This window comes from Dipodomys ordii, unplaced genomic scaffold (assembly GCF_000151885.1).
Source record: "Dipodomys ordii isolate 6190 unplaced genomic scaffold, Dord_2.0 Scaffold111, whole genome shotgun sequence".
NCBI lineage: Eukaryota > Metazoa > Chordata > Mammalia > Rodentia > Heteromyidae > Dipodomys > Dipodomys ordii.
Window position 1 is genome coordinate 992,635 of NW_012267327.1, and position 24,469 is coordinate 1,017,103.

At 36.0% G+C, this 24,469-nt stretch overlaps 1 protein-coding gene across 4 annotated transcripts in view; it reads left to right on the plus strand.

Annotated features, from left to right (window-relative positions):
• The window catches only part of Alcam (activated leukocyte cell adhesion molecule), a 189,896-nt gene that overhangs the window by 136,132 nt on the left and 29,295 nt on the right, over window positions 1-24,469 (plus strand). For all 4 annotated transcript variants that reach the window (XM_013028571.1, XM_013028572.1, XM_013028573.1 and 1 more), the window contains exons 2-7: window positions 3,942-4,042; window positions 6,792-7,011; window positions 13,873-13,937; window positions 15,303-15,390; window positions 15,845-16,027; window positions 21,962-22,089. In XM_013028571.1, the coding sequence (XP_012884025.1) occupies window positions 3,942-4,042; window positions 6,792-7,011; window positions 13,873-13,937; window positions 15,303-15,390; window positions 15,845-16,027; window positions 21,962-22,089 (785 nt within the window). The remainder of the gene's footprint in view (window positions 1-3,941; window positions 4,043-6,791; window positions 7,012-13,872; window positions 13,938-15,302; window positions 15,391-15,844; window positions 16,028-21,961; window positions 22,090-24,469) is intronic.

Consider the following 24,469-nt stretch of genomic DNA (forward strand, 5'->3'; position numbering starts at 1 on the left):
TGGTTAATAAGCTTATTTAAAATTACATACTGCTTCTCAAGTATGAACTCTCTTTACATTTGAAGACATGAATAGCAAAAATATTTCACAAAATACCTTAAGTATTTAGAATAAATAAAATATAAATAAAATATCTGACATATCTAGTCATATATATCATCAGATTATCCTTGTAGAGAAAAGCTCCTGTTTATGCACATATGTATTTACTTGCATTTTAGAATCCTTTGAGAAGGACATCATAAGAATTCTATATTTGCAGTGCTGCCTATTCATCTGAAGACTACAAAACCATGAGTAGTTTAATCAACTAATATTACAGGGACATAATTACAAGGGAGGTCTAGTAAGCTCAACTGAATTTTCAGATGTGGTAATTCAAAGATTAAAAAGCTCTTTCTTCTGTGAAAAGTATAAACAGAATCATAGAGGTTGTCAGGTGCTTTGGCTGTTGCTGGCACTTCATCTCAAAGGTTAAGACATCTCTACAAATTAGGTTGTTAATTCATCACCAGATCACTAAGGTCTTAGGAGCCACTTTATCCCTAGGGGGTGGAGAAGTTAGCTCTCCCACAGATGTGAGCTTTTAATCTTGCTCTATGATAACCCTGGATTCAATCTCCTCTTTCCAGAAGAAAAACATTGATGACTATTGCAGACTTGAAATGTGATTCTAAAATAAGCACAAGTGTATGGCTCCTAATGCCATCAATCCAATCATTCATTCTGCCCAGGGGCTGAGGAACAAAGCTTCTGTCGGTGGCTGTTGTCCTCATTCTTCTCATGGGTCTTATTTGTTTCTGTTTGCTCTGCTCTTCAGAGTTCAGTCCTGATTCCTTCTATATTTGGTATTGTTACTAAAAGAAATGAAAACAAAATCCATGAATTTCCAAATATCTTTAATAAAACAAACTGAAAACCCACTAACTTTTTGCTTTGTCCTCATCACAAATGAGGAAAGGAACATATTCAATATCATCTTCACGTCAGAAAGCACAAACAACTTCTAATTTCACCTGAATGGAAAGGAGATTATCTTTCTATCTTCCCAACCAAGAAACCTGTAAAAATATGCTACAAAATACGCTTTTTTCTCCCTCCTCAAGACAGAGATTGCCTTTTATGCAAGGACAAAACTCAAGTAACCAACCTGCACATGGAAAGTAAGATAAGTCAGCCTTTAGAATATGCACTAGGAATAAGAAATCACTTATAAAGTTCTAGTGTTAACAAATTCTCTCTGGTTTGCAAAGATGCGAATTTGATAACAAACTAGAAAAGTGCTCTACAGCAATCAAATGAGAAATCATATTACTAGGGGTCCTTTAAACACCAAGCATTGTTCTTGGAGACACAAACACTTGAAATGTGTAATCCTTTCCCTGTTGCAGTTGTACTTTCTTCATATTAATGATATACCAGGTTCTTGAAAGTCAGACAGTTTTCAAATTTGTTGTAAAACTCTGTGTGTGTACGACACATTGATATTCTAGAAGGGAGAGGAGAAAAAAGGTCTCCTAAAATGAACAAAGCATTATAATTTTGGAAAAGACCATTGGAATTTTGTCATTGTTTTGTTGGTCAGTTGTTGGGTTTTTTTTTTTCCTTTACTTTGCAAAAAAATTCACTTTATTGGTGCCTGAGACTTTAAGTTGCTTGTTGTTAGCCATGGGTGGGAACCCATCAGTTAGAAGACATGGAGACATGTCTTGCCACCTCATATGAAGGAAAGACAATTCATCTTGAATTCACTTCATGAACTCACACAATGGCTTCTTGGGCTTGTCAGACCTGCACCTGTATATGGGCGGGTCATACAATACATCGTAGAAATTCCAGAGGAAACAAGGAACATAGAAACCAAGTACTGTTTGGAAATAAAGCTGTGTGTTAAATGTGATTAGTTTGCATGTCTGTGACTATATATCTCAATGCTCATTAGGTTTCCAATGTAGGTTATTGGTAGAGTGCTTGCCTAGCATGTTTAGAACTTCACCATTAATAAATAAAGCAAAAAAAAATGCAGTTAACAACCTCTCCTCCCCATTATTTTTTATTCACAAAAGATTGACTCGGTCATCTCTTCATTTGCAATCTTCTGGTGTTTGATGTTTCAAAACCAAAAATGTAGTTGTAATATGTTAATTTTAATTTTTTTAGAAAAATATTCCTTATTATATAACAATAAACAATTTAAGATGTACCTCTTCTCTGACTCAAGTGAAAAGACATTATCACTTGTCATCGTTTGCATTCTGTATCTTAGCAATTGTGAAAATGTTGCTGTGTTGCATATTTACATTAACTTTGCTCTTTGTTCTTTATGTTTGTATGCAGTGGGATAAATTGCTTAAAGGAGAAGTAGCCTTTTCAATAAATATTATTTTAAAATAGAAATTTTATTCTTTTTACCGTAAAAAGTGAATGAATTTAGCTTCTATATAAAAGATTTGCACATACTGTGGTTAACTGAGAATGACAGCATCTCTGCAGTCCTGCTTCTTCAGAAAGACAAAATGATTTTATTTATGCGTTGTAGATTGCTGTAGCTTTGCCCTTTGGCACCACCTGGTGGACAAAATACCATTTTGTCTCTATAGTTTACCCCCTTCACATGCATGTCCAATTGTGACATACCTTGTTAAATTGTTTTACACGTTAAATATCTTTGTAGACAAAATAACTTCAACTATATAACTTGTTTATTAATTGCTATTAACTTGAGTGAGCTTTTAAAATTTTCAACATGAAATACCTATGCATATTTATGGGGTACAGTATGATATTTGAATATATTTATGCAATATACCATTTGTCCTGAACAAATCAGTATAAGTTACCTAAAATTTATCTAGGTTTAGAGTCTTCAACATTATACCTTTTAGCAGTAGAGTGTTATGAATTATAGTCACCCATTATGCTGTAATAATTAGGCACCAAAACATTCAATCTCTATCCTCTTCTCCCAAACATTTCTAGTCTCTCCTTTCAGATCAGATCTACTATTTTAGAAATAATGTATAGTATTTGTCTTTCTGTCCCAAAATGCTCAATTTCTTCATACTTCATGATTATATACAAATATGATGAATATTTTACATTCCAATGAAAAAAATCTTTGTTTTGACATTTTAATTACCTATTATTTATAGATTTCCCACTCATCAATAAGACCAGGGAGCTTTTCATCCTGTAATAACAAATTGTGATTTAAATAAGATTTCTCTGTCCCCCTAAAGTACTAACCAGTTTGTAAATAACAATTTTAAAAGAAATTTTATATTATTATTTTATATTACTATTATATTAATATTGCATATTAATATATTAGTATTATATTTTTTTGGAAAAGTATTAAATTAATATTTAAACCTCTACAGCTTTTTTTGTCCATCATGGGGCTTGAACTTGGTGCTGTGCTCAGCTCTTCAACTCAAGGCTAGCACTCTACCACTTGAGCCACAGCACCACTTCTGGTTTTCTGGTGATAAGAGTCTCATGGAGTTTCTTGCCCAGGCTGTCTTTGAACTGTCATCCTCAGATCTCAGCCTCCTGAGTAGCTAGGATTACAGGTGTGAGCCACTGGCTCCTGGCTCAACCTCTACAGCTTTAAAGTGCTCTTTACCTTCCCATTTTTCTTCTTACAAACAAAATTGAATTTGGTTATAAATGTATTAGTTCTTACTTTGGTAGTTTTTCTTTAGCTTGCCAAATAATAGCTTGGGCAGTATTTTTAAATGTATGTAAAAACATATGTAAAGATACATAAAGAGTAATTCAAATATATGTAAGTATAGCTTGATCATTTAAAAGGTGTTCTTTGTGAGTATATTTCTGTTAAATACAGTAAAGATGACCCACAGATACGTTCCGCAACACACCTATACTATGATATCAACAAAACATTTAAAATATCTTTTTGTTTTTCCTTTCACCTGAAGGTCTTGGATGGTATACTGTAAATTCAGCATACGGAGATACCATAATCATGCCTTGCCGACTCGATGTACCTCAGAATCTCATGTTTGGCAAATGGAAATATGTAAGTGTGGAATTTTAAATTTATGCAATGGCAGTGTTCATCAATGTATAGGAAAGTAAGAAGGTTGGAATTAACTGTATTAGATGAGCCAATACAACTTCTAGGTTTGTATAACAAACACTATTTCAAAATAAATGCAATAAATACACCATTCTTAGGTCCTACTAGTGTGAAAAATTCATTCTTATGAATTAGAGGTAGAGATATATGGATTTCCACAAAGGACCATCTGTGGGGCTCTGCTCCCCAGTGCTCCTGCTCTTTTCATGTAGCCATGGTAGCCATGGACTTGGTAGAAGATATCTCTAGCTCCTTGAATATTAACTGGAATTTGAGCAAGGAAAACACTTGGTGCTCAAGTAACTCATTAGATGCTTCTCCTTAACAACAGTTCTCATGGCTTTTTATGGTGTGTGATGCATTATGATTTGTACAAAAGTATAGTTTGATTCATTTTTTTAGGCCTTTTTCTTCTCACATCTCCCAGAAAAAAAAAATTCTTCAGAATACACAAATTGACCTGACAGTCTTTTAGCCTGTGGTTTCTGAAGCCAGACTAATAGGTGATAACCCACGGGGTTCTGGGCAAGCGAATGAATCCCTAATTTTCAATATCAAATCAGATAAGAGTATCTTCCTCACAGAGATGGAATGGCTAAAGCAAAACATACCAAAGCACTTAAGGGCACCTGAGTTGTGGTAATTGCTTGAAGAAGTCATCGAATGTAATTGTGAACTACAAAACTGTAACCCGTGTGTGTGTGTGTGTGTGTGTGTGTGTGTGTGTGGCATGTGAATGGAAGGGGGTGGGGGGACACCATGCCACTCTTCTGACTTCTCCCCTCCTTCTCCTAGTATCTGATTCTTTCTAGATAGTTCTAAGTATTTCTAGATCTTTATTAACATGGTAAGATGAAGTTAAGACCTAGGAGAGAAGTCTATGTAGCATCCTCCCAAATTCTTAGAGCTTGGGGTATGTACCGCACAATTAATTCATCTGTGGATCAAACTTGCAGTCAAAATGAATGGAATCAAGTGAAAAAAGTCTTTGGGGATCACAGAAAATTTTCAGTATGACACTGAATAGTTGCCATGTAAATGGTAGCACTGAAAAGCAATCAGTAATGGCCAGTTTCCAATTGTCTGTTAAGCAAAAAGACCCAAGAATAATCAGATGAGATACATTTGAGTTATTTTGTCAGCGTTGTTTTGCAGAAATTGTATAAATCTTCTAATGTAATGCAAGCACCTGAAAGACAAATGGAAGCAATAGGGGGAAAATGAAAGGAAGCAAACATGAGGAGAAGATGGGTTAGTTTCTCCTCATCACCATGAACTTCCAGTGAATGGAGACCACAGTTGTCCACTCCTCCCAGTGTCACCCTCTCAGCTCTTTATTAGCATCAACCACAGTGCTAGGTATGGAAAAAGTATCTACCCACTGTCTAAAGTGGAACAGTATAGTCAGAAGGAGGCCAGGAAACTGAACTCACATCTCAGCAGCAGAGACCTTGAGAAGCTAATTTAGGATTCATTGTCTAATCTGTAAATGAAACTACAATTCGAACTTCCAAGGTGCTTACAAGCATTAAATCAATTCCTGCTGCATAGAAAGCCAAAACATCTGCCACATAATTGTTCACAAATTAATAACATAAGGGAAGGGCTGTGGAAACTTAAAGTGTTGGTCTATTTATCCTACCATGAAGAAATAACTGAAGACAAGGATTCTCACTGTAAACCTGGGATAATGCTAAAAGATGTAAGAATGCTATCACTGAAGTATTCATATACTTGTAAAACTATTAGACACCACGATAAGCCTAGTGATCGATACAAATATTTTTTTAGAAGTTAGTCTCTACAGAATCTTAAAAATTTTTCCAAGTATGTCAGCATGCTTTTCTTATTTTCTCAGCAGCCTGGTAAGGTAAGTAAAAAAAGGAATTGATCCCAATTTTAGACTAAATGGTCTTTTGGCTAAGAAAATTTGAAGAAATGTGCCTCGTCTCTATCCTTTGGCATCATTGTATTTGCCAGATTTTAATCTCATTTTGAGAAATTACTATTTTAAAGCCTCTTGAGTTGTGTTTTATGACTCAGGTAGTAAAAAATGTGGACTTTAGTGGTTAACCTGATTTTCTTGCTTAATGCACATGATTGTTTTACAAGGATAAATGCTCTTCTACAGGAAGAGAGGGTAAGTGGTGGTCGTAGAAAGGTCAGCCGCATCCGCTCTGTGGAAAGAAGGGGACCTTTAATGTATGTGGATTAAAATAAAGAATAGGCCTGAATATAGCTACCCAGAATATCTAGATCTGTATTTGCAGCTCAAGAATATTACTTGCTGCAATATTTATCAGAACACCATTTTCCACATGTCTATATTGGTTTATGTTTTAAATTTTATATTGAAGAAGACCAGCCCTTGTCAGTTTCAAAACAGCACCTAATTTTGTCCTTTAGATGGTGGGAAACAAAAATCTCAGTGGGTTTGAGCTCAGCACTTTTTCTTTCCCCACATTTAAATCAACCTGTAAAACAACTTACGGCTTCCTTCTTAGGAAGAGTGAATTTTCTGGAAGCAAAGACTTCTGGAGGCTGTTAGGCCCTATTATTATTCTTGAAGAAAAATATAGTAAATATTGGTATAGGAAGGTGACCAAGGAAGGTTTGTTTTTCTGAATTTCGTCTTATGTGTCTGAATATGCTTGTCCTTTTAAATAAAACACATTATTTCAATTTTCAGGAGAAGCCCGATGGCTCGCCAGTATTTATCGCCTTCAGGTCTTCTACAAAGAAAAGTGTGCAGTATGATGATGTACCGGAATACAAAGACAGATTGAACCTCTCAGAAAACTACACCCTGTCTATCAGCAATGCAAAAATCAGTGACGAGAAGAGATTCGTGTGCATGCTGGTGACGGAGGACAATGTGTTTGAAGCCCCAACAGTAGTGAAAGTGTTCAGTAAGTAGCGCTACATGTGACTGTTAAGGGGTAGCAATGGTTAGTCCTACAGCAGGTTCTTCAGAAAAAAGAATGAGCTTCCTGTGGTGCCTCTACATCATGCATCTTGGGAGATTTCTAGAGATCTTCCTTCTGCTCATGCATGCCGTCCACAAGGAAAGTAGAGTCTGAAATTGAAAGAGGAGATTTGCAACAAGAAACAAGGAACTAAAATAATAGTCTTTGTTTTTTGTTGTGTAAAGTTTTCTGAGATCTGAATACTACAGAAATAACTGGCAAAAAAAAAGAAAGAAAAAAAGAACTGGCATATGAGCCGTGATTTTCACCGAGCCATACAAATAAATATTTTGGGGTATAGAGAGACATAGAATCTTTGCATGTCAGAAAGAAATACCAATAGATTATTAGGCTGAACCATTCTAAATTGCCACTTTAATATATGCAGGCAACAAATACAATGTCAGTGCCAGGCTATCTTGTGACCTAGAGATCTAAGTATATAATTTTTATGTTTATGATATGTGTATGTGTCCTGACCTTTAATGCTCATTGATGAATTTAAAGTGTTCACTTGGCTAAGAAAATTTCCTAAAATATAAAATCTCAGCAAACTATGAATGTGTGTGAGGTTAAGGTAAAGGTTTAAGTTTAGAAGAAAAAAATAAAAAGAAAAGAAACTTAGCATAATTATTATAGTCACTATGGCAAAGTTACCTTTGCCTAATAATAATATATAGATAATGGTACTTGAGAAGGTATAATTAAAGCATTTCATCTCTTAAGATTCAAATAAAAGAGTTCTACCTTATGTTTTAGAAATTACAGGAGGAAAAGTAGGTTTCAAAAGTTTCAGAAAGCTAGTCCTTTTTAATTAGGGAAGAATATCTTTTATTTTTCAACTTTTTTATTCCTTCTGCTTTCTGATAAGACTTTTTGACAGCACCTAGTAATTATTAAAATAAATAGTGAAGAAAAAAAACCCAGAGGGCTTCAACTACAGCAAGTAAGCTGGGTTCCACCCCCCTTCAATTTTCTGTAATAACTTATGCAACTAAGTAGGTCTCTCCCTTAAGTATTTATATGGACTTCAAAGCTCCTATGGGTTCAGAATGTGGACTCAAAGGGTGCTTATACTATCAAAGAAAACACATTCTCCAGAAGAGCCTTGAAAAAGCATATTGCATGTTTCAGTTCAGTTTAGGAGGCACATTCCAGAAATCATCTGACCTTACAATCATTTTAGACTTGAACAAGTACCAAGTATTTGCCAGCCATGTCTACCCCCATGAAGCACATAAAGTCAAAGGCCAGCATTTTGAATTTTCCCAGAGCCCAAGCAGATTCTTTATTTCTTCAAATTTTGTTCTGATAGCATTAGAACAAGTGAACTTACCACTGCTCATAGGATATATGTATATATCTTACGATACCATAAATACAACCAGATGTCAAGGATATATAAAGTGACAGCACTCTCCTAATAATGTATAGAAATATTCCATTTCCAAGTTCCTTTGATACTACAGTAAAATTATTGAATGTCAAGGTAGTATAAAAGGAAGTTGAGAAAATTTAAGTTGCTGCATTTAGGAGATTCATTCATGACATTTTCTCAATCTTTTTTTTCTTTTAAAAGAATGCCATAGTGCTATACAGAAATCTAAAACTAAAAATTCAGTTGGTCTAATTCAAGTAAATCTGTAAGCTGCTTTGGAATACAGAGGATTCTGTGCTGCAGAAAACATTTCCCTCCTTCTTCTTCCCCAACCATACACACACATGGCCAGCACCACTGTCCCCTTCTCTTTTGAATGTTGTTGAGAACAAAGCAATGCTCAGAAACAGAATTTGCATTCCAGGCTGGGGGCCAGGGAGAATTTACATAGACAAGTTGCACACTCTTGAAAATGGCAACTATGAGACACTCCGAATCCAATCAAATGAACAGCATAGCTCATGATAAAGGCAGTGTTTACAAGATCATATATGGACTTTCTGTGACTTCTTTTTTCAAATAATGAGTTTACTTTGGGTCATTTTTTGTGAAGCCAACAGCAGCTGTGACTGGGAGACATCCATTCTGGCATGCATATATGGCAGTCACGGAAGAGTTACTGGGCTCATCAATCAGTCCTCTGTTGAGTCACCTAGCAACACCCACCACGTACCATAGAATCCCGTGTGGCTCCTGTGATCCAATCCTACAGCAGCATGCGGCAGAATTCCTTGCTCACGGGCAAAGGGAAATTATATTTATTCAAACTACACATCCTGATGGATGACTTTACCTGTAGTACAGATTGATTTGTTTAGTTTTAAGCTATTGCTTAGACACAAGAAAGCATACACATGGGCCAGTCCAGTTCTAAACAATGGGTGCATTAACACCACAAATCAGCGATTTTCAAAAGTTGAGTAGTAGCAAAATCAAACTGTTTGCATTTTGTGAACATTTGAGGTTAATGAAACTATTCAGAAGGAAGAATAGGCCTTTAAATGTTCCAGTGATTGTGCAAAAGACTCAGAGGTCAAATGGGATCCCAGAGAGCCAAATGGCTGTTAGTGTTGAGATGGAAAAGGAATCACTGAGCTGATCACAGGAAGACCTTGCTTTGTCAAAACTGCTCCTAATTTCAGACTTCAGCCAAGACTCTGAGATGACCTCATCAGTAAAATGAATGCTTCAGATGTTCAGGAGTTTTGCTCTTTTAACTCTTTGTAAGGAGCTTAAAAAAGAGAGAGGGGGTTGGGGAAGGTGAAAACGTGATTCTGTACAGTTCGATGGAATTCTGCTACATTTTTCAATGTCATTCATAACTTGTTTATGAAAAAGAGATCCGGTTACTCTGGATGTAGATATGGGAAGATCACTTGAGTCCTAACTTCAGGACTAATCTGGGCAACATAGTATCTCAGTTTACAAAAACGGTGGGATAGGGGCTGGGAAGGTGGCTCAGTGGTAGAGCGCTTGCCTTGCATGCATGAGGCCCTGGGTTCGATTCCTCAGCACCACATAAGCAAGAAGAAAAAAGCCGGAAGTGGCGCTGTGGCTCAAGTGGTAGAGCGCTAGCCTTGAGCTGAAGAGCTGAGGGACAGTGCCCAGACCCAGACTTCAGGCCCCATGATGGGACCAAAAAAATAATAATAATAAAATAAATAAATAAAATAAAAAAGGGTGGGGGGAGCAGTGAAGGGGATGTTATAAAGCACTTGAACTTCACAATTCTAATATGTGAGTTTCCTCTACTGGTGTTTTGTGGTATCACAGGAAAGCCTGTATCTTGACACAATCTGACAAGCTCTCTAGGGGCATGCCATGTTTGTTGGCTTCTGAGTTCTTTGGAAGCTTCTATTTGAAAACTTTGAATTTGGGTACTTCTTATGCTTTATCAGAAGTGAGTATCTCTCTTCCATCTTCCCCAGCAAAGTTATTCAATCTGAAAATAGTGTTTTAAGAGGAGTGGAGGAAAAAGCTGAGAATTCTTCATTTAATGAATGAGGCCTACATTGCATATTTCAATTTTATTCTTTATATATAAAATATAATTTCCACCATCTATTAGTGATATACACAACATGATTTCATGGACATGTAAGCTTTAAGTTTTTGTCAAATCTGAGCTTGGGTTGCTGCTGAGAAAAACACCTGAAAGCACATCTGCCTGTTTGTGTCCTCCTGTGTCAAAATGAGCTATCGGCAGGTCATTTTTGACAGTAATAGTAGAGCCATGAGGGTGATATATAAGAGTTCTTGCTTTTATTACTTTATCTTCACCTGCCTGTGAGATTGCTGGAGGTCAGGATATACAAATTTTAGCAGGTTGATGATTTCTAGTTGTGTTCAATGATAATGCTTGAAACATTCACTAACCATAAGCTAGATCTTAAAGTAAATGAAAGTAACTATCTTGGTATATTTCTTCATGACAAACCCCCATCTGTACATCACCATTTCCTTCATCTCCAGCTTTAAAAAAAATCTGTTTCACTTCTCTAGCTCACATAAAACAAAAAGAAAAAATATAGCAGAAAAAACTTCTTTGTATGAACTGTTTCAAACTGTGATAAATATCAACTGTAGCTTTCCTTTTAATCATTAACCAACCACAGCTCTCAAAGGATAATAGTGAAAACTGTTCAAGGTAGTAGAGTACCAGCCTTAATAATAATAATAATAACCAGATGAGTGACCCTGTGTTGAAGCTTCAATACTGACACCAAAATAAGGAAAGGAAGGAAGGAAGCAAGCAAGCAAGCAAGCAAGGAAAAAAAAAAGAAAGGGAGGGGAAGGGAAAGGAAGGTGAAGGAAGGGAAGGGGAGGGAAGGGGAGGGGAGGGGAAAGAGTCATTTGGGCCTTATCATTCATTATATGACACCTTATCATTTATTACATGGCAATACTCTACACTACTAAAGGTAACAGCTACTCTCTCCTACAACACATAGACATGTGCACATATGTGTCCGTATATATATACATGCAAACATACATATATATGACCTATAAAATACTAGCACATTTAGCATAAATGTTGGGATACTTATTTTTAAATCTCTCTATAAGATTTCAATGTTTTACTGTGGTGATGATGTAACTCCCATCCATTTCAACTGAGATAGCCAGGTCATTGAGTAAAATATATGAAAGCCACCATTTGATTTTAGAGTGATATTAGAAAAAGGTGATGCTCAGGATGAAAATTTGGCTTATTTTTAAATCACCGCCCTCGATTAACTTGTTTTAACACTGTAAGTAAATTTGTGGTATTTCTTTTTCTTTCAGTTTTCTACTTGGTTATGAATCCTTGAATCATACTAGGACATTGTGCACATAAAGTTTCTTTTTAAAGAAATACTTTGGAATCAATATGCAATTTTGTTAAAATAGTACGTTGTCCTCTTTTATGGTCCTCCCAACAATTACACATCGATTGTTGCCACCTAACCTAACAGAAAATTGCATACAAAATATGCAGCTAATAGAGAGGGTTAGACCAAGTTTTAAAGGGAAAATAACTCAAAGAAATATAATAGGTATTAACATTGTTTTGATAGTATTCACTATGACTTTCTTCCAAATAGGAAAATGAATATACATGTGAAGAGGACTAAATTTTAAGCTCCCTTTCATCAAGTTTTCTTAGGTTTGCCACAGTTTTGTTCATTTTTGATGTAAAGAAAGTGTCCTATGGCTTTTGCTGAGGATCAACCAAGGACTGTAAGAAGCCATGTGTTTAGGATTATGTCTGTGTCAATGAGCCATCACAGAATTTCCAAAGCAAAGTTGATAGGTACAGTCCAAATAGGAGGAGGAAGTGAAAAGGGGAAAATTGTTTTTACATGTTAATATAGAAAACAAAGTTGGCCATGCTGCCCAAACTAATAGTTATATTGAGAGCCTGAATTTATGGTAAGAAGTTTCCAGATTTCTCCCTGTATGCCACACGTAACGCAACTGAAGGAGAAACTATAACTTATTTTGTTGTTGTTCATTTTGACTCTGATTTGACTAGGTAAGTTAATTCAGTATTTTAAACTCTCAGAAAATGGCACTCAATCACTGGTCACTCAATCAATGCCCAGAAAATTTTGGTTTATTTATTTAAGCCCTAAGAATTTTTCTTTGTATGTAAATATACTGGATGTGTTTGTTTACCAAATTAGAGATCTGTGTGAGATATTTGTATCTTAGAGGATGGATTTCAGACATAATTCATTGTTTTTAACCAATCAATTTCTCAGTTTTTACTTTTTTAGGCATTCCTTTATACTAGTGAGATCATTAAAGTATACTGACAACATTTAGGGCTTTAATTTCCATTTGTTAGGTTTTTCAGAACAGGCATCTCTTTGGGGGTGAATTTCAGTCAACTTTTCATTATTTTGTGGTCATTTTTGTTAAAATTAGGTAGCTCAGCCAGGTGCCAGTGACTCATGCCTGTAATCCTAGCTACTCAGAAGGCTGAGATCTGAGGATCACGGTTCAAAGCCAGCCTGGGCAAGAAAGTCCATGAGACACTTATCTCCAATTAACCACCAGAAAACCAGAAGTGGTGCTGTGGCTCAAGTGGTAGAGCGCTAGCCTTGAGCTTGAGCTGAGGGACAGCGCCCAGGCCCAGAGTTCAAGACCTACGAGCAACAAAAATAAATAAATAAATAAATCAGGTAGCTCAATGCCTCTTGTTTCTATGAATCTTGTCCATTTGAGTCTTTCTCTTCTTGTACCTTTATCTTTCTGACTGCTTGTTTCCATTGGTTCATTTGGAAACTAGATAGTCTTCATTGTGAAACTTGTATTAGTAGAATTATATTTTGAACTGATAGTAAATTTGCCTTGTTATAATTAAAGTATATAACTTCAATATAGGTAGATCTAAAATATTCATTATCCTAATTTCTAATACAAAATATAGTTTCAAAGGTATAGTTAACACTAAATTCAGATGTGTAATTTTCACTACACTCTAATGATACCTATTTGTCTACTCTAAAGGCTTTTTCCCCCATGTTTTCTATGTGTTGTGATTAGAGAACAGGTCTAATAACTAAATTCCAAATCAATAATAGTTATACAAAGGTCAATCCTACTTAATACATTAGCCTCTGTTATATTATTAAATCTATATTCATTTCATAAAACATCCAGATGTTATAAGGATTTGAAGAAATGTTTAGAATAATAAAGCAAATGTTTGGAAATTGTAAACCTACCAGAATTTGAAAATCCAGATTATATAGGAAAATCTGTTTTTTATTGTTTATCATTCTTCTGTTTTGACATTTGCTAAACCAAATCACAATTCACAGGTGTCCTCTTTTCTTGTCTTTGTATACTTACAAACCTTTTCTACTTAACTTTAGAGCAGCCATCTCAACCTGAAATTGTAAACAAAGCACCATTTCTTGAAACAGAGCAGCTAAAAAAGGTGAGTGTTTGTTTTTATACTAATTACTTTTACTTAGCATGGAGTTAAAATAACTCTTGTGGCCTCAGAGTTCAGGACAAATAAGATAGACTTTGCACTTGAGGAGCTGAGCATTGAAGATGTTATTCAGAGAGCGTGGAGCACAATGGGACCTTCATGCTGTCCCTTTGACCACGATGAATGAAAGAAGGTATGGTCATTTATGAAAGAAAACTTACTCTTTGAGTGAACTGAATGATAGAATTAATAAAATATGAGTAGATTGTCTACAGGCAATCCTTTCCAACAAAATGAAATAAAATGAAGAGGAAGAAAATGACCTATCTGGGAAACAAACATTTCAGAAATGTGTGTGCTATGATAGAAGTCAACCTCTGGCGAGGTTAGATCATAGCAAGCTTCCAAGTTTGGGCTTTATTCTATTGACAAATGAAACCACTAAACACATTTGATGTAAAGGGATGTGAAGATGGAATTTGAATAATCCCAGTAGCAAAGGCCAGAAGGAAAGCTGTACCGAGAAGGGGAGAGGGCTGGAGTTCCACATTCCAGCACATCAGCTGAGTATTGATCTTTTGCAGTAAGCAACAGTATCTAGTGAGCTGGGAATGTGGTTTAGTGGTAGAGTGCTTGTCTCCCATGCATGAAGCCCTGGGTTCCATTCCTCAGTAGCACATACACAGAAAAAGCCAGAAGTGGCGCTGTAGTTCAAGTGGTAGAGTGCTAGCCTTGAGCAAAAAGAAGCTCAAGGACAGTGCCCAAGCCCAGAGTTCAAGCCCAAGGACTGGCAAAAACAAATCTGAAATTTCCTTTGTGTGCATTTTCCTGGGGGGCGGGGAGAACCAAATTCCTTGAGTAGAATTAAATTTACTGAATAATATCTGAAAACCATTGAATAATGAAGCCAAAAGACATTGAAACAGCTGGTGGGGATTAAAGTACATAGAAAGCACTTATGGTGAGAAATAAACTTAGTGTGACACACGACAGGTATTATACTTTCACTAAATGTTTCATGTAATGGAAGACTTATGGACTATGGCCGATGGTCAGTGTCATCATGGCATTTGTTAAATATGAATAATGCCAGTTAAAGAAATATGATTCAATAATGGCATCAGGATCTGTTGCGCATTTAAAAGTGCTCAAGATGATATTGCCAAATATAAAGCATTGCTTTTAGATAAAATAGTATTCTATAAAATAGCATGTCGTCAAGTCAGAAATTAAGTGGCTTGAGGCCTTTGCATTTCCCAAGTATTCTGGGGTTTCCAAGTTGATACCCCTGACTGAAACAAAAACAAAACAAACAAACAAACAAAAAACTAGTATTTGCAATACTAGTATTGTTTCTTTGTTTTACAGTTGGGTGACTGCATTTCAAAAGACAGTTACCCAGAAGGCAACATTACATGGTATAGGAGTGGAAAAGTGCTTCAACCCCTGGATGGAGGTAAGTATGAGGTGGACAATAAATCCAATGGGCCCGCTTTGATTTTTCTCCTTGGAAGCCATTCTGTAGGCTACCCACAATCTAAATATGTTTTTCTCCTTTTACATATGGCACTTTTATATAAGGCACTTTGTTCCTTTATGCATACATTCAATCAATAAGTAATATTTTAAAATGCCACTTAGACCTTGTGCAGGAGAATCAAGAACAGAGTATTTCTTCCTATGGCATGTTGTAGAAGTTAATTGACGTGAGTGGGAGATAGGATTCCGGGATTCTATTTTTGTCCATGTATCTGATTCACGGCTTTGAAAAGACATCCTACCATGCTGTATGTCAGTTTTTCCTCCTGCTAAAGACAGAAGAACAAAACCACTCAAAGGTATTATGGTATTAATTAAGGACTGTGACTTTCTAGTGAAAGACCAACTACCATCAGTATTTTATTTTTCAGCGGTGGTCATCATTTTTAAAAAGGAAATGGATCCTGTCACTCAGTTATATACCATGACTTCATCCCTGGAGTATAAAACAAGCAAGGCTGATATACAAATGCCATTCACCTGTTCCGTGACCTATTATGAACCTTCTGGCCAGAAAATAATTCAGTCTGAACAAGCAATCTTTGACATTTATTGTAAGTAGCTCAATGTATGATTGTACAGTTTTAATATATTATAAATAATATGCAAATACTGTTCACCTTTGAAATTCTAATTCATTGGCTTTTTGAATTCTGCTTCCAACTTTTCACATAAACACTTGGCATCCAAACTGCTCAATTCCCTTTGACAAACCTGTAGTGTATTTAGATTATCTTCCATTTTTATGAGTAGCTGTCTTCTATTCTGCTAGGTGGCAAGTTCCTTAAAGATATGAGCAAAGTCTTTTGGTGGTCCTCAACACTAGCATATGGCAATAAAACTTGTAGAAACTCAAAATACCTGCTGAACCTTTTCTCAATGAAAGATAGAAAAATGCAGACTTATTTTTAATTTATTATTACTGATAGAAAGGGTTTGGTGTCAGAACTTGATATGTACTAGGCAAATGCTTTATCGCTTGAGCTATGCCCTCAAACTTTTTTCTTTAGTTGTTTATCAGACAAAGACTCATATTGTTTGCACAGGGACAGCATCCAACATCAATCCTTCTCCATCTTCACTCCCATAAACATAGCCATGCCTACCAGGCCAGCTGATTCCTCAAGATCAGATTTTACTAGTGTTCTTTTTTTCTTTTCCTTGACTGGTCCTAGTCCAAAGTCCAACACAAATGCATATACCCGCACTTGGATATACCCTAACTTAGCCATAGATGATGAAATAGTCTTTTTCCCCAACTGGGTATTTTCTTACAAGACAGGTGCCAAGATCACTTACAATAATGAGCAATCATAGTGGTAGAGTACTAGCCTTGGCCAAAAAAAGCTCAGGGACAGTGCCCAGGCCCTGAGTTCAAGCCCCAGGACTGACAAAAGAAAAAGACTGCATTATTATTACTGTATGAAAAAAACAAAACATTCCTGTAATACTTTCATGTATGCTAGAAAACCTAACATTTCTAAATCTACCCTGTAGAAAAGGTGAAAACACCAGCTAAGCCTGTGGAGAGTTAGACCTCAGCTCCATTTCTGTTTTGGTTTCTCTAAGGCACTGAATCTTACATTGGACAAAAACAAAAATTTAAACATAACCCACTCATGCACGGACTTAGGGCATTATACTTGGTAAACTTAACTTAAAATCAATGCATTAGAATGCTTAATCATAATCAAATTATTATTTCTGTAAATACAGGAAGAATTCTTTCTTTTTAGAAGCGTACTTTGTTTTGAAAATAATTATTTTCATTATATATATTTTGGAGTGTTCAGTGGAAATTGAATACAGATATATGTACAGTGAGCAATGATCATATCAAGCAGTTAACATTTCCATACCTTAAATATCTCTTAAATTATTTATTAATATGCAATAATTGTACATATTTATGGAGAATAATATTTTAGCATTTTAGCACACACATAAATATGACATTAACAGATCTTTGCATTTAGAGCCATTCATTCCTCTTCTTTACTTATTCATAAAGCATTTAGTATAAATGTGGCAACTCAAGGTAGAAGAGATTTTTCTAGATGAGTTAGGAGACTTGGGAAATTTGATTCTCCAAGAGTGTACGCAGGTGGCAGTATGTCTGTAAGTGAACAGAGAAATCCTGAGATGCATTGAAGGGCATGATTTGCCATGGCTGGAAGTACAGTGTATATTCCAAATAGTGTTTGGGAAGACCACAGGTTAGTGCTGGGGTTTATGATGAAGACACAAAAGGTTTTAAGTCTTAGTCTTTACACTCGTGGAGTTTATTTCCAGGAAGAGGAACAAGACACTTGAATCAAAAGGAAATTGCTAATGAAAGATTGCATTTGTCAAATGCCACAGGAACTCAGTAATGTATCCTGAAAGCTGTTGTGTCTCCAGGCAGTGATTCTCTACCTCTTGTGTATCCGAGGAACCTGAAGCGTTTGTTAGAACACAGATTCCTGGAGCCACTCTCCCTTTTCTGACTTGTATGGGGGGGATGATGCTTGTGACTGTTTAAGTTGTAAGAACAACCCTGATGATATCAATAGTGTTAATTTGGAAAGCCTACTTGAGAGCCACTGCTCTGGGAAGACTTTAGAGAAATTGCTAAATGAAAAAAGAAGGCATTCGTGAAGAGAGACATTTAATGAGTTCCATTTGCGAAGCTTGCCAAACATGCGCTAAACCATTTCCACTTCACTATATTGAATCGGCGATGAAACTAGAGAGTCTGGCTCCTTATCTTTGTGTTTACCTGATTTTTGCCTTCGGGCACTGCCTAACTTTATGCCACCATTCCTCACCCCATGTCCTTCTTCAAGGGTTTCCAAAATAGTATACTGCCCACCCTTCTCTGCTGGACAAACTGCCTTACCAGACATTGGCAGAAATACCTTTTTAAAGAACAAATGCAATCGTGTTCCTGTTGTGATTGAAACTCTTCAATGACTCTCCAGAATTGTCAGATTAATCTTCATACACCCAATTTAAACATGCCTGGAGTCCCTGATGGGGGAAGTCCCGCCCTATATCTTTCTATCACTGCACTTTGTCTGCACTGTGATTTGTCTTGTTCCTCCAGCAGTGAACTCTTTACATGTCTATTTTTCTGCTGCTGTTGTCTTGCTTTTTTCATTTTGAAAGTACCTATTTATTCTTTAAAGCCCAGCCAGGGTGAATTTCTCCAGATAGCTTTCCAGTCTCATGCATCCAGTGCTACCAGTGCCCCAGTTGTAATGTGGATATGTCTTAATTGTTAATGTCTTAAGTGTTAAGGTCACTAATGCAATGAAAATTCATTGAAGCAAAGAGCATGTAATTTACAATTCCAACTTGTATAAAATAGACACTAAATAAATGAATCCATTTGGAGTTGATTCTGGTGCAAGGTGCAGCATTATTTACCATAGCTAAGATATGGAAGCAACCCAGATGCCCCTCAGTAGATGAATGGATCAAGAAAATGTGGTGTATATATACACAATGGAATTCTATGCCTCCATCAGAAAGAATGACATTGCCCCATTTGTTAGGAAATAGAAAGACTTGGAAAAAAATATATTAGTGAAGTAAGCCAGGCCCAAAGAAACATAGGTCCCGTGGTTTCCCTTATTTGTAATAAGTAGTATATGTATAAGTCAAGCAGAAACGGCCAGATAATTTGATGTTAGGTGAAATGAACCCTAAGATAAGGACTCAAATAGTTTTTCTTTCTTGCTATTGTTTCTAACATATATATAAGATATTTCTTTGTTGCTTTGTATGTCCCTCCCCCATGGTATAACCCCTGTTTTCACTGTATTTGATATTGGTATAATTCGGGGAGGGGAAAGGAAAAAGCAAATTGTTTAAATAGGGATACAGGTGGACCCATTGCAACAATGAGATGTACAAGGTGTTATGTCGAAAAACGAACTTTACAACTTTTGGAGGGGTGAGGGTAGATGGGAGGGCAGGTATGGTAAGGGGAAACAAAGGAGGAGGTAACAATGCTTGATAAGAAATGTACTCATTACCTTGCTCATGTGATTGTAACCCCTCTATACAGTATTTTCACAATAAAAAAAACTTATTAATAAAAAAGGAAGAAAGAAACATGAAAGCTTGAATCCATGAATCCATGGTTAGAAGGATAAAAATGAATAGGGGAGATGAAGAAAATTTGAGTAGACCCTTTGGGTTCTTGCAAAGTTGTTTATAGAGCATAGTGAAAGCGAACAATCTCACCTGATCTAAAGTCAATCAAAAGCCAACTTGTGGAGACAAAAGTAAGGATTTCTTTAGGTCAAATTTTAAGTATTAATAAGTTTTGAAGCATTCTGCGTATTACTATACTATTCAAAGCATTAGCTCAAAAAGCTGATCCAGAAACTGTTATGAAACAGTGATGAAAGTATAGCAAGAAGAAAGGCTCAAGGTGAGGGAACAAATGAAATTTGATGTCAACATTTCAAGGTGGGTTTACTTGAGTATATGCCACAAAAATGTTAGAGAATACAAAAGGACAATGATACGCAAAAAATATCATTGAGACTTAATGATCCAGTGGGTAAAAGAAGGCAAAGGAATGTAAGAATATTGGGAAGAATCATAACTTATCAAGGGTTAGAGTAAAATTCAAAGGCAGAGGCAAAGGAAAGATCATTAATTTTGCTCTTAGGCATGCTTATTAATCCAGAAAGTTAAAATGCAAATGTGTTGCAAAAACCTGCAAGCACAGTTGGAGGGAGTTGCTTTAATGGAGAATAGACCTATAGAAAGGGAATTCCAGGATGGGATATTTCCAAATAGACCAGCAAGTCAGCCAGGTTATGATCTCTGGCTGGTACAGTGTTTGCTTTGACTCGCCATGTACCAATGTGATGTGCTGCAAGCCAGTTCTGAGTGCCAGTTAGACAAAGGTCAAAGAGTGAGAGAGATCTAGAAATGGAATTCAGTGGGATGCCAAAAGCAATCTTTTTTTCCATTTTTCAATTTCACTGGAATCTGGTGGTTAGAGAACCAACCTGGGCTAACCCAACAAATAACAAATAAAACAAGTGCATTAAACTGTTTAACCTCACAACATTTCAGTCAGATATTCAGAAAATAACTGAGCATAGAAAAATGTCACAGAAGCAATCTCTGGCAATCTGTCTATGTGTTCCTCTGCAGTTTAATTGTAGAACAGTAAGCAAATGAATGCAAAAGAAGAAAAGCTTACAGATCTACAGCTTACAGATTTCACAGTACAAACAATTCAGAAAATAGTTCTGCATAGATAACTTTAGTGCTACCATTTGAAAACATAACCACATTTCTCAATAAATATTAATTTTTTATAAAGGCTTTCCTAAAAGAAATTTTACACTAACTGATTTCAAACTTCATTGTTCATCCTATAATCCAGTTGTGTAACTAACAGATAAATTAGAAGTGACTTATTTGTAAGTATGACTGTTATCCTCTTTTTTTTCCACTTTGATAGATATTGTCCCCTTGTAACTCCTCCTGTATCATCCATCAATTTATTTATTTATTTATCTTATTTATTTATTTCTTTTGGTCAGTTGTGGGGCTTGAACTCTGGACTTGGGTGCTATCCCTCAGCTCTTCAGCTCAAGGTGAGCGCTCTATGGCTTGAGCCACAGCGCCACTTCCAGTTTTCTAGTGGTTTATTGGAGATAAGGGTCTCACAAACTTTCCTTGCCTGAGCTGGCTTTGAACCATGATCCTCAGATCTCAGCCTCTTGAGTAGTCAGGATTACAGGCGTGAGCCACCTGCACCAGACATTCATCCAGCAATTTATTTATCAGTCTGCTGTTAAGACTTTACTAGATTATAAATTACACTTTTAAGCCTTATTTTTTCACAAAAAAGACCAAAATGGAATAGAGATTGCTTCTTGACTCCAAAGACCAGGATAGAATTATATTCATGATCCCTTTGATTCTATCTGTAAATGATTTATTTCAGTTCATTTTTTTTTCTGGAAAGTAGATCTACTTTTTTGCATTCCCTAAGTCTTGTTACTGTTATTTATTTTATGTTGCCACCTTTTATTTAATATAAGTTATTATTACACAACATGAGTGCACTGGTACCTAATAGCCTTAGTTTTGTTAGCTGATTTAGTCTTTCCAAACTGTAAGATTCATATAACATCTTTCCATTTCCTTATTATGAGCTCATACGGTGAGATTGTTCCTACTGGTCTTTTACACATGGAATAATTACAGTCATTCCTGCCTCTGTTAAAGACATTTTGCTAAGAAGAAATTGATTTTTATGTAACAGAGACTCTTTGTAGTTTGCTCTAACTAAGATTAGTACTTGGTAGAGCAAGTGGCTATTAACTTCAATCGCACTATAAAAAGATACATTTAAGTAATTACTATTACTAGCTTCCTTAGAAAATTGTGTATAATTTAGTCATTTACATTGAATGCACAGAGTAATTTGGTACTTGACAAAAATGGTTAACTTAGACCTGTGACTCTTGCAGATCCGACAGAGCAAGTGACAATACAAGTGCTACCGCCAAAAAATGCCATCAAAGAAGGGGACAACATTACCCTTAAGTGCTTGGGGAATGGCAATCCTCCTCCTGAGGAGTTTATGTTTTACCTTCCAGTAAGTGCTCCACTACTCTCATTTTGTCCTGTTATTTGGCTTCTAGCTGGCCTTAAGAATTACATGTTCTCGGATGCCTTCAGAAAGAAAGCGTGCTATTCTTAGAGACAATAAAATATCACCTGTAGAATGTCCTTTGAAGCCTTTTGTGAAACTTACATTTTCATGTCAAGTTTTTGCCTTGTTTTTCTTAAAGTTTAGAGGTTTCTCAGACAAAGAGAAAAGAAAATATTTCAACATAGGAAACCACAGTTTCAAAAAATCAAGATTTCATTGTCCAAGTAAACTATCAAAACCTGTTCTTGAGAAGATAGCTATAAAATGAAAACTGATGACATCAAATGATTTTAAATTTATCCATGCAATATTATCTAAACACACATCTGCTCTGATGGGGGTAGTTCTAGTATCTAGATTGTAGATAGAGTAACATTATAGGCTCATTCATATTGTAACATAGTATTGTGGTGTTGTTATTAATTATGTTAGGGACCAAATCCAGGACCTTACACATATGAGACTAGTGCTCTACCACTGAGCTATGCCCTCAGCTCATATATATGTGTGTGCACACATACACATGTGCACGTGCTTGTGTGTATACATACATACATACATATATATGAGCATGCGTATGATTTCACATGTGTGTATACTAAAACATCATCATTTCCTAAACGTTTAAAATATCATAACTGAATTGTTAGGAAATGGAAAGACTTGGAAAAATTATATTGTGAAGTAAGCCAGGCCCCAAAAGCATAGGTTCCATGGTTTCCCTTATTTGCAATAACTAGTATATGTCTGGGACAGGCAGAAAAGGTCAAAAGCTATGTACATATGACCAGATAAGATGATGTTAAGCAAAATGAACCCCAAGATATGGACACAAGTGGTTTTTTCTTTCTTGCTATTGTTTCTAACTTATTTATAATGGGATTTTTTTGTTGTTGTTGCTTTGTATGTTTTCCCCTCACGGTATAACCCCGGTTTTCACTCTGTTTGATATCGGTATAATTTAGTGAGGGGAAAGGAGAAAACAAAATGTTTAAATGGGGATACAGGTTGACCCATGGTAACAATGAGATGTACAAGACACTGTGTTGAAAACCAACTTTACAATTTAGGCCAGGGGTGGAGGGTGTAGTTGTGGAGGTGGGAAGGAAGGGATGGTAGGGGAAAAGCAAAGGAGGAGGTAACAATGCTTGATAGGAAATGTAGTCATTACCTTGCTCATGTAACTGTAACCCCTCTGTACAGTATTTTTACAATAAAAACTTATTAAAAATAAAAAATAAAGTTGATCATGAAAAAAAAGAATCAAAAGCAAAGACAATGCAACATCCCTGCAGATATTGTAGTGACATGACATCTGACTAGGAAATGATTCTATCTGAAACATCTTTGCTCTCCCACGGTCTGAAATTCCTATTTCATGGAAGAAAGTCATGTGCCACTCAATACGGTTTACATAGAAACATGCTTATGAACGTACCCACATATTATTGGTATTTGAAGCATCATTCACTACATCTCTCCAAAGTATAATATAAGTAATTTACATAGCATCAATTATTTACCCTGCCACACATTTTTTTCTCATATGAGGAAACTAGGTCTAAAATACACTGAGACATGATAAACTATACAGGACTCTGGGCATTCACACAAAGTATAACAGAAGGAGGATATTCTTGGGGGAGGGACACAAGACTAAATGCCTGTGTGCGTGTGATCATAGAAAATAATACTTATCAAAATGAACTTAAAAATAGAAACAAGAGTTTTTTCTCTTTGTTGTTGTTTTCTTTTCTTTTTGTCTTGTCTGTTTATTCATCTGTATTGGGAAGGGTAAAGATGGAAACAGAAATGGAGGGACAAAATGGTGAACAAATGCAGTAGTGTTACTCACTAGACAAGATGTTTAAAATGAACTATACAATTTGTGGATGGGGAAAGGTGGGAAAAATTGGGAGAGAGTGAGGGAAAAGGTGACATTGTCCAAAAAGAAATACATTCTTTACCTGACTTATGTAACTGTAGCCTCTCTGTACATCACTTTTATAATAATTAATTTGATAAATTTTATTGTCAAGATATCTTGATGTACAGAGGGGTTTCATAAGTAAGCTTATGATAATATTTGTCTGACTTGTTACCCCTTCCCTCATTTTTCTCCCTCTTTCCCTACCCCTGAACCTCGCCCAAGTTGTACAGATCATTTCCCACATACTGTCTGTGAGCATTGCTGTTGCATTGGTTCCCCTTTAGTCTCATCATTTTCTTGTTCCCCTTCCCTTCTCTAGTTCAGATAAACGTATATAGAATACCCAGGATACCAAAATTGAACACAGCGAATAGGGATAAACCATAGGGGGAA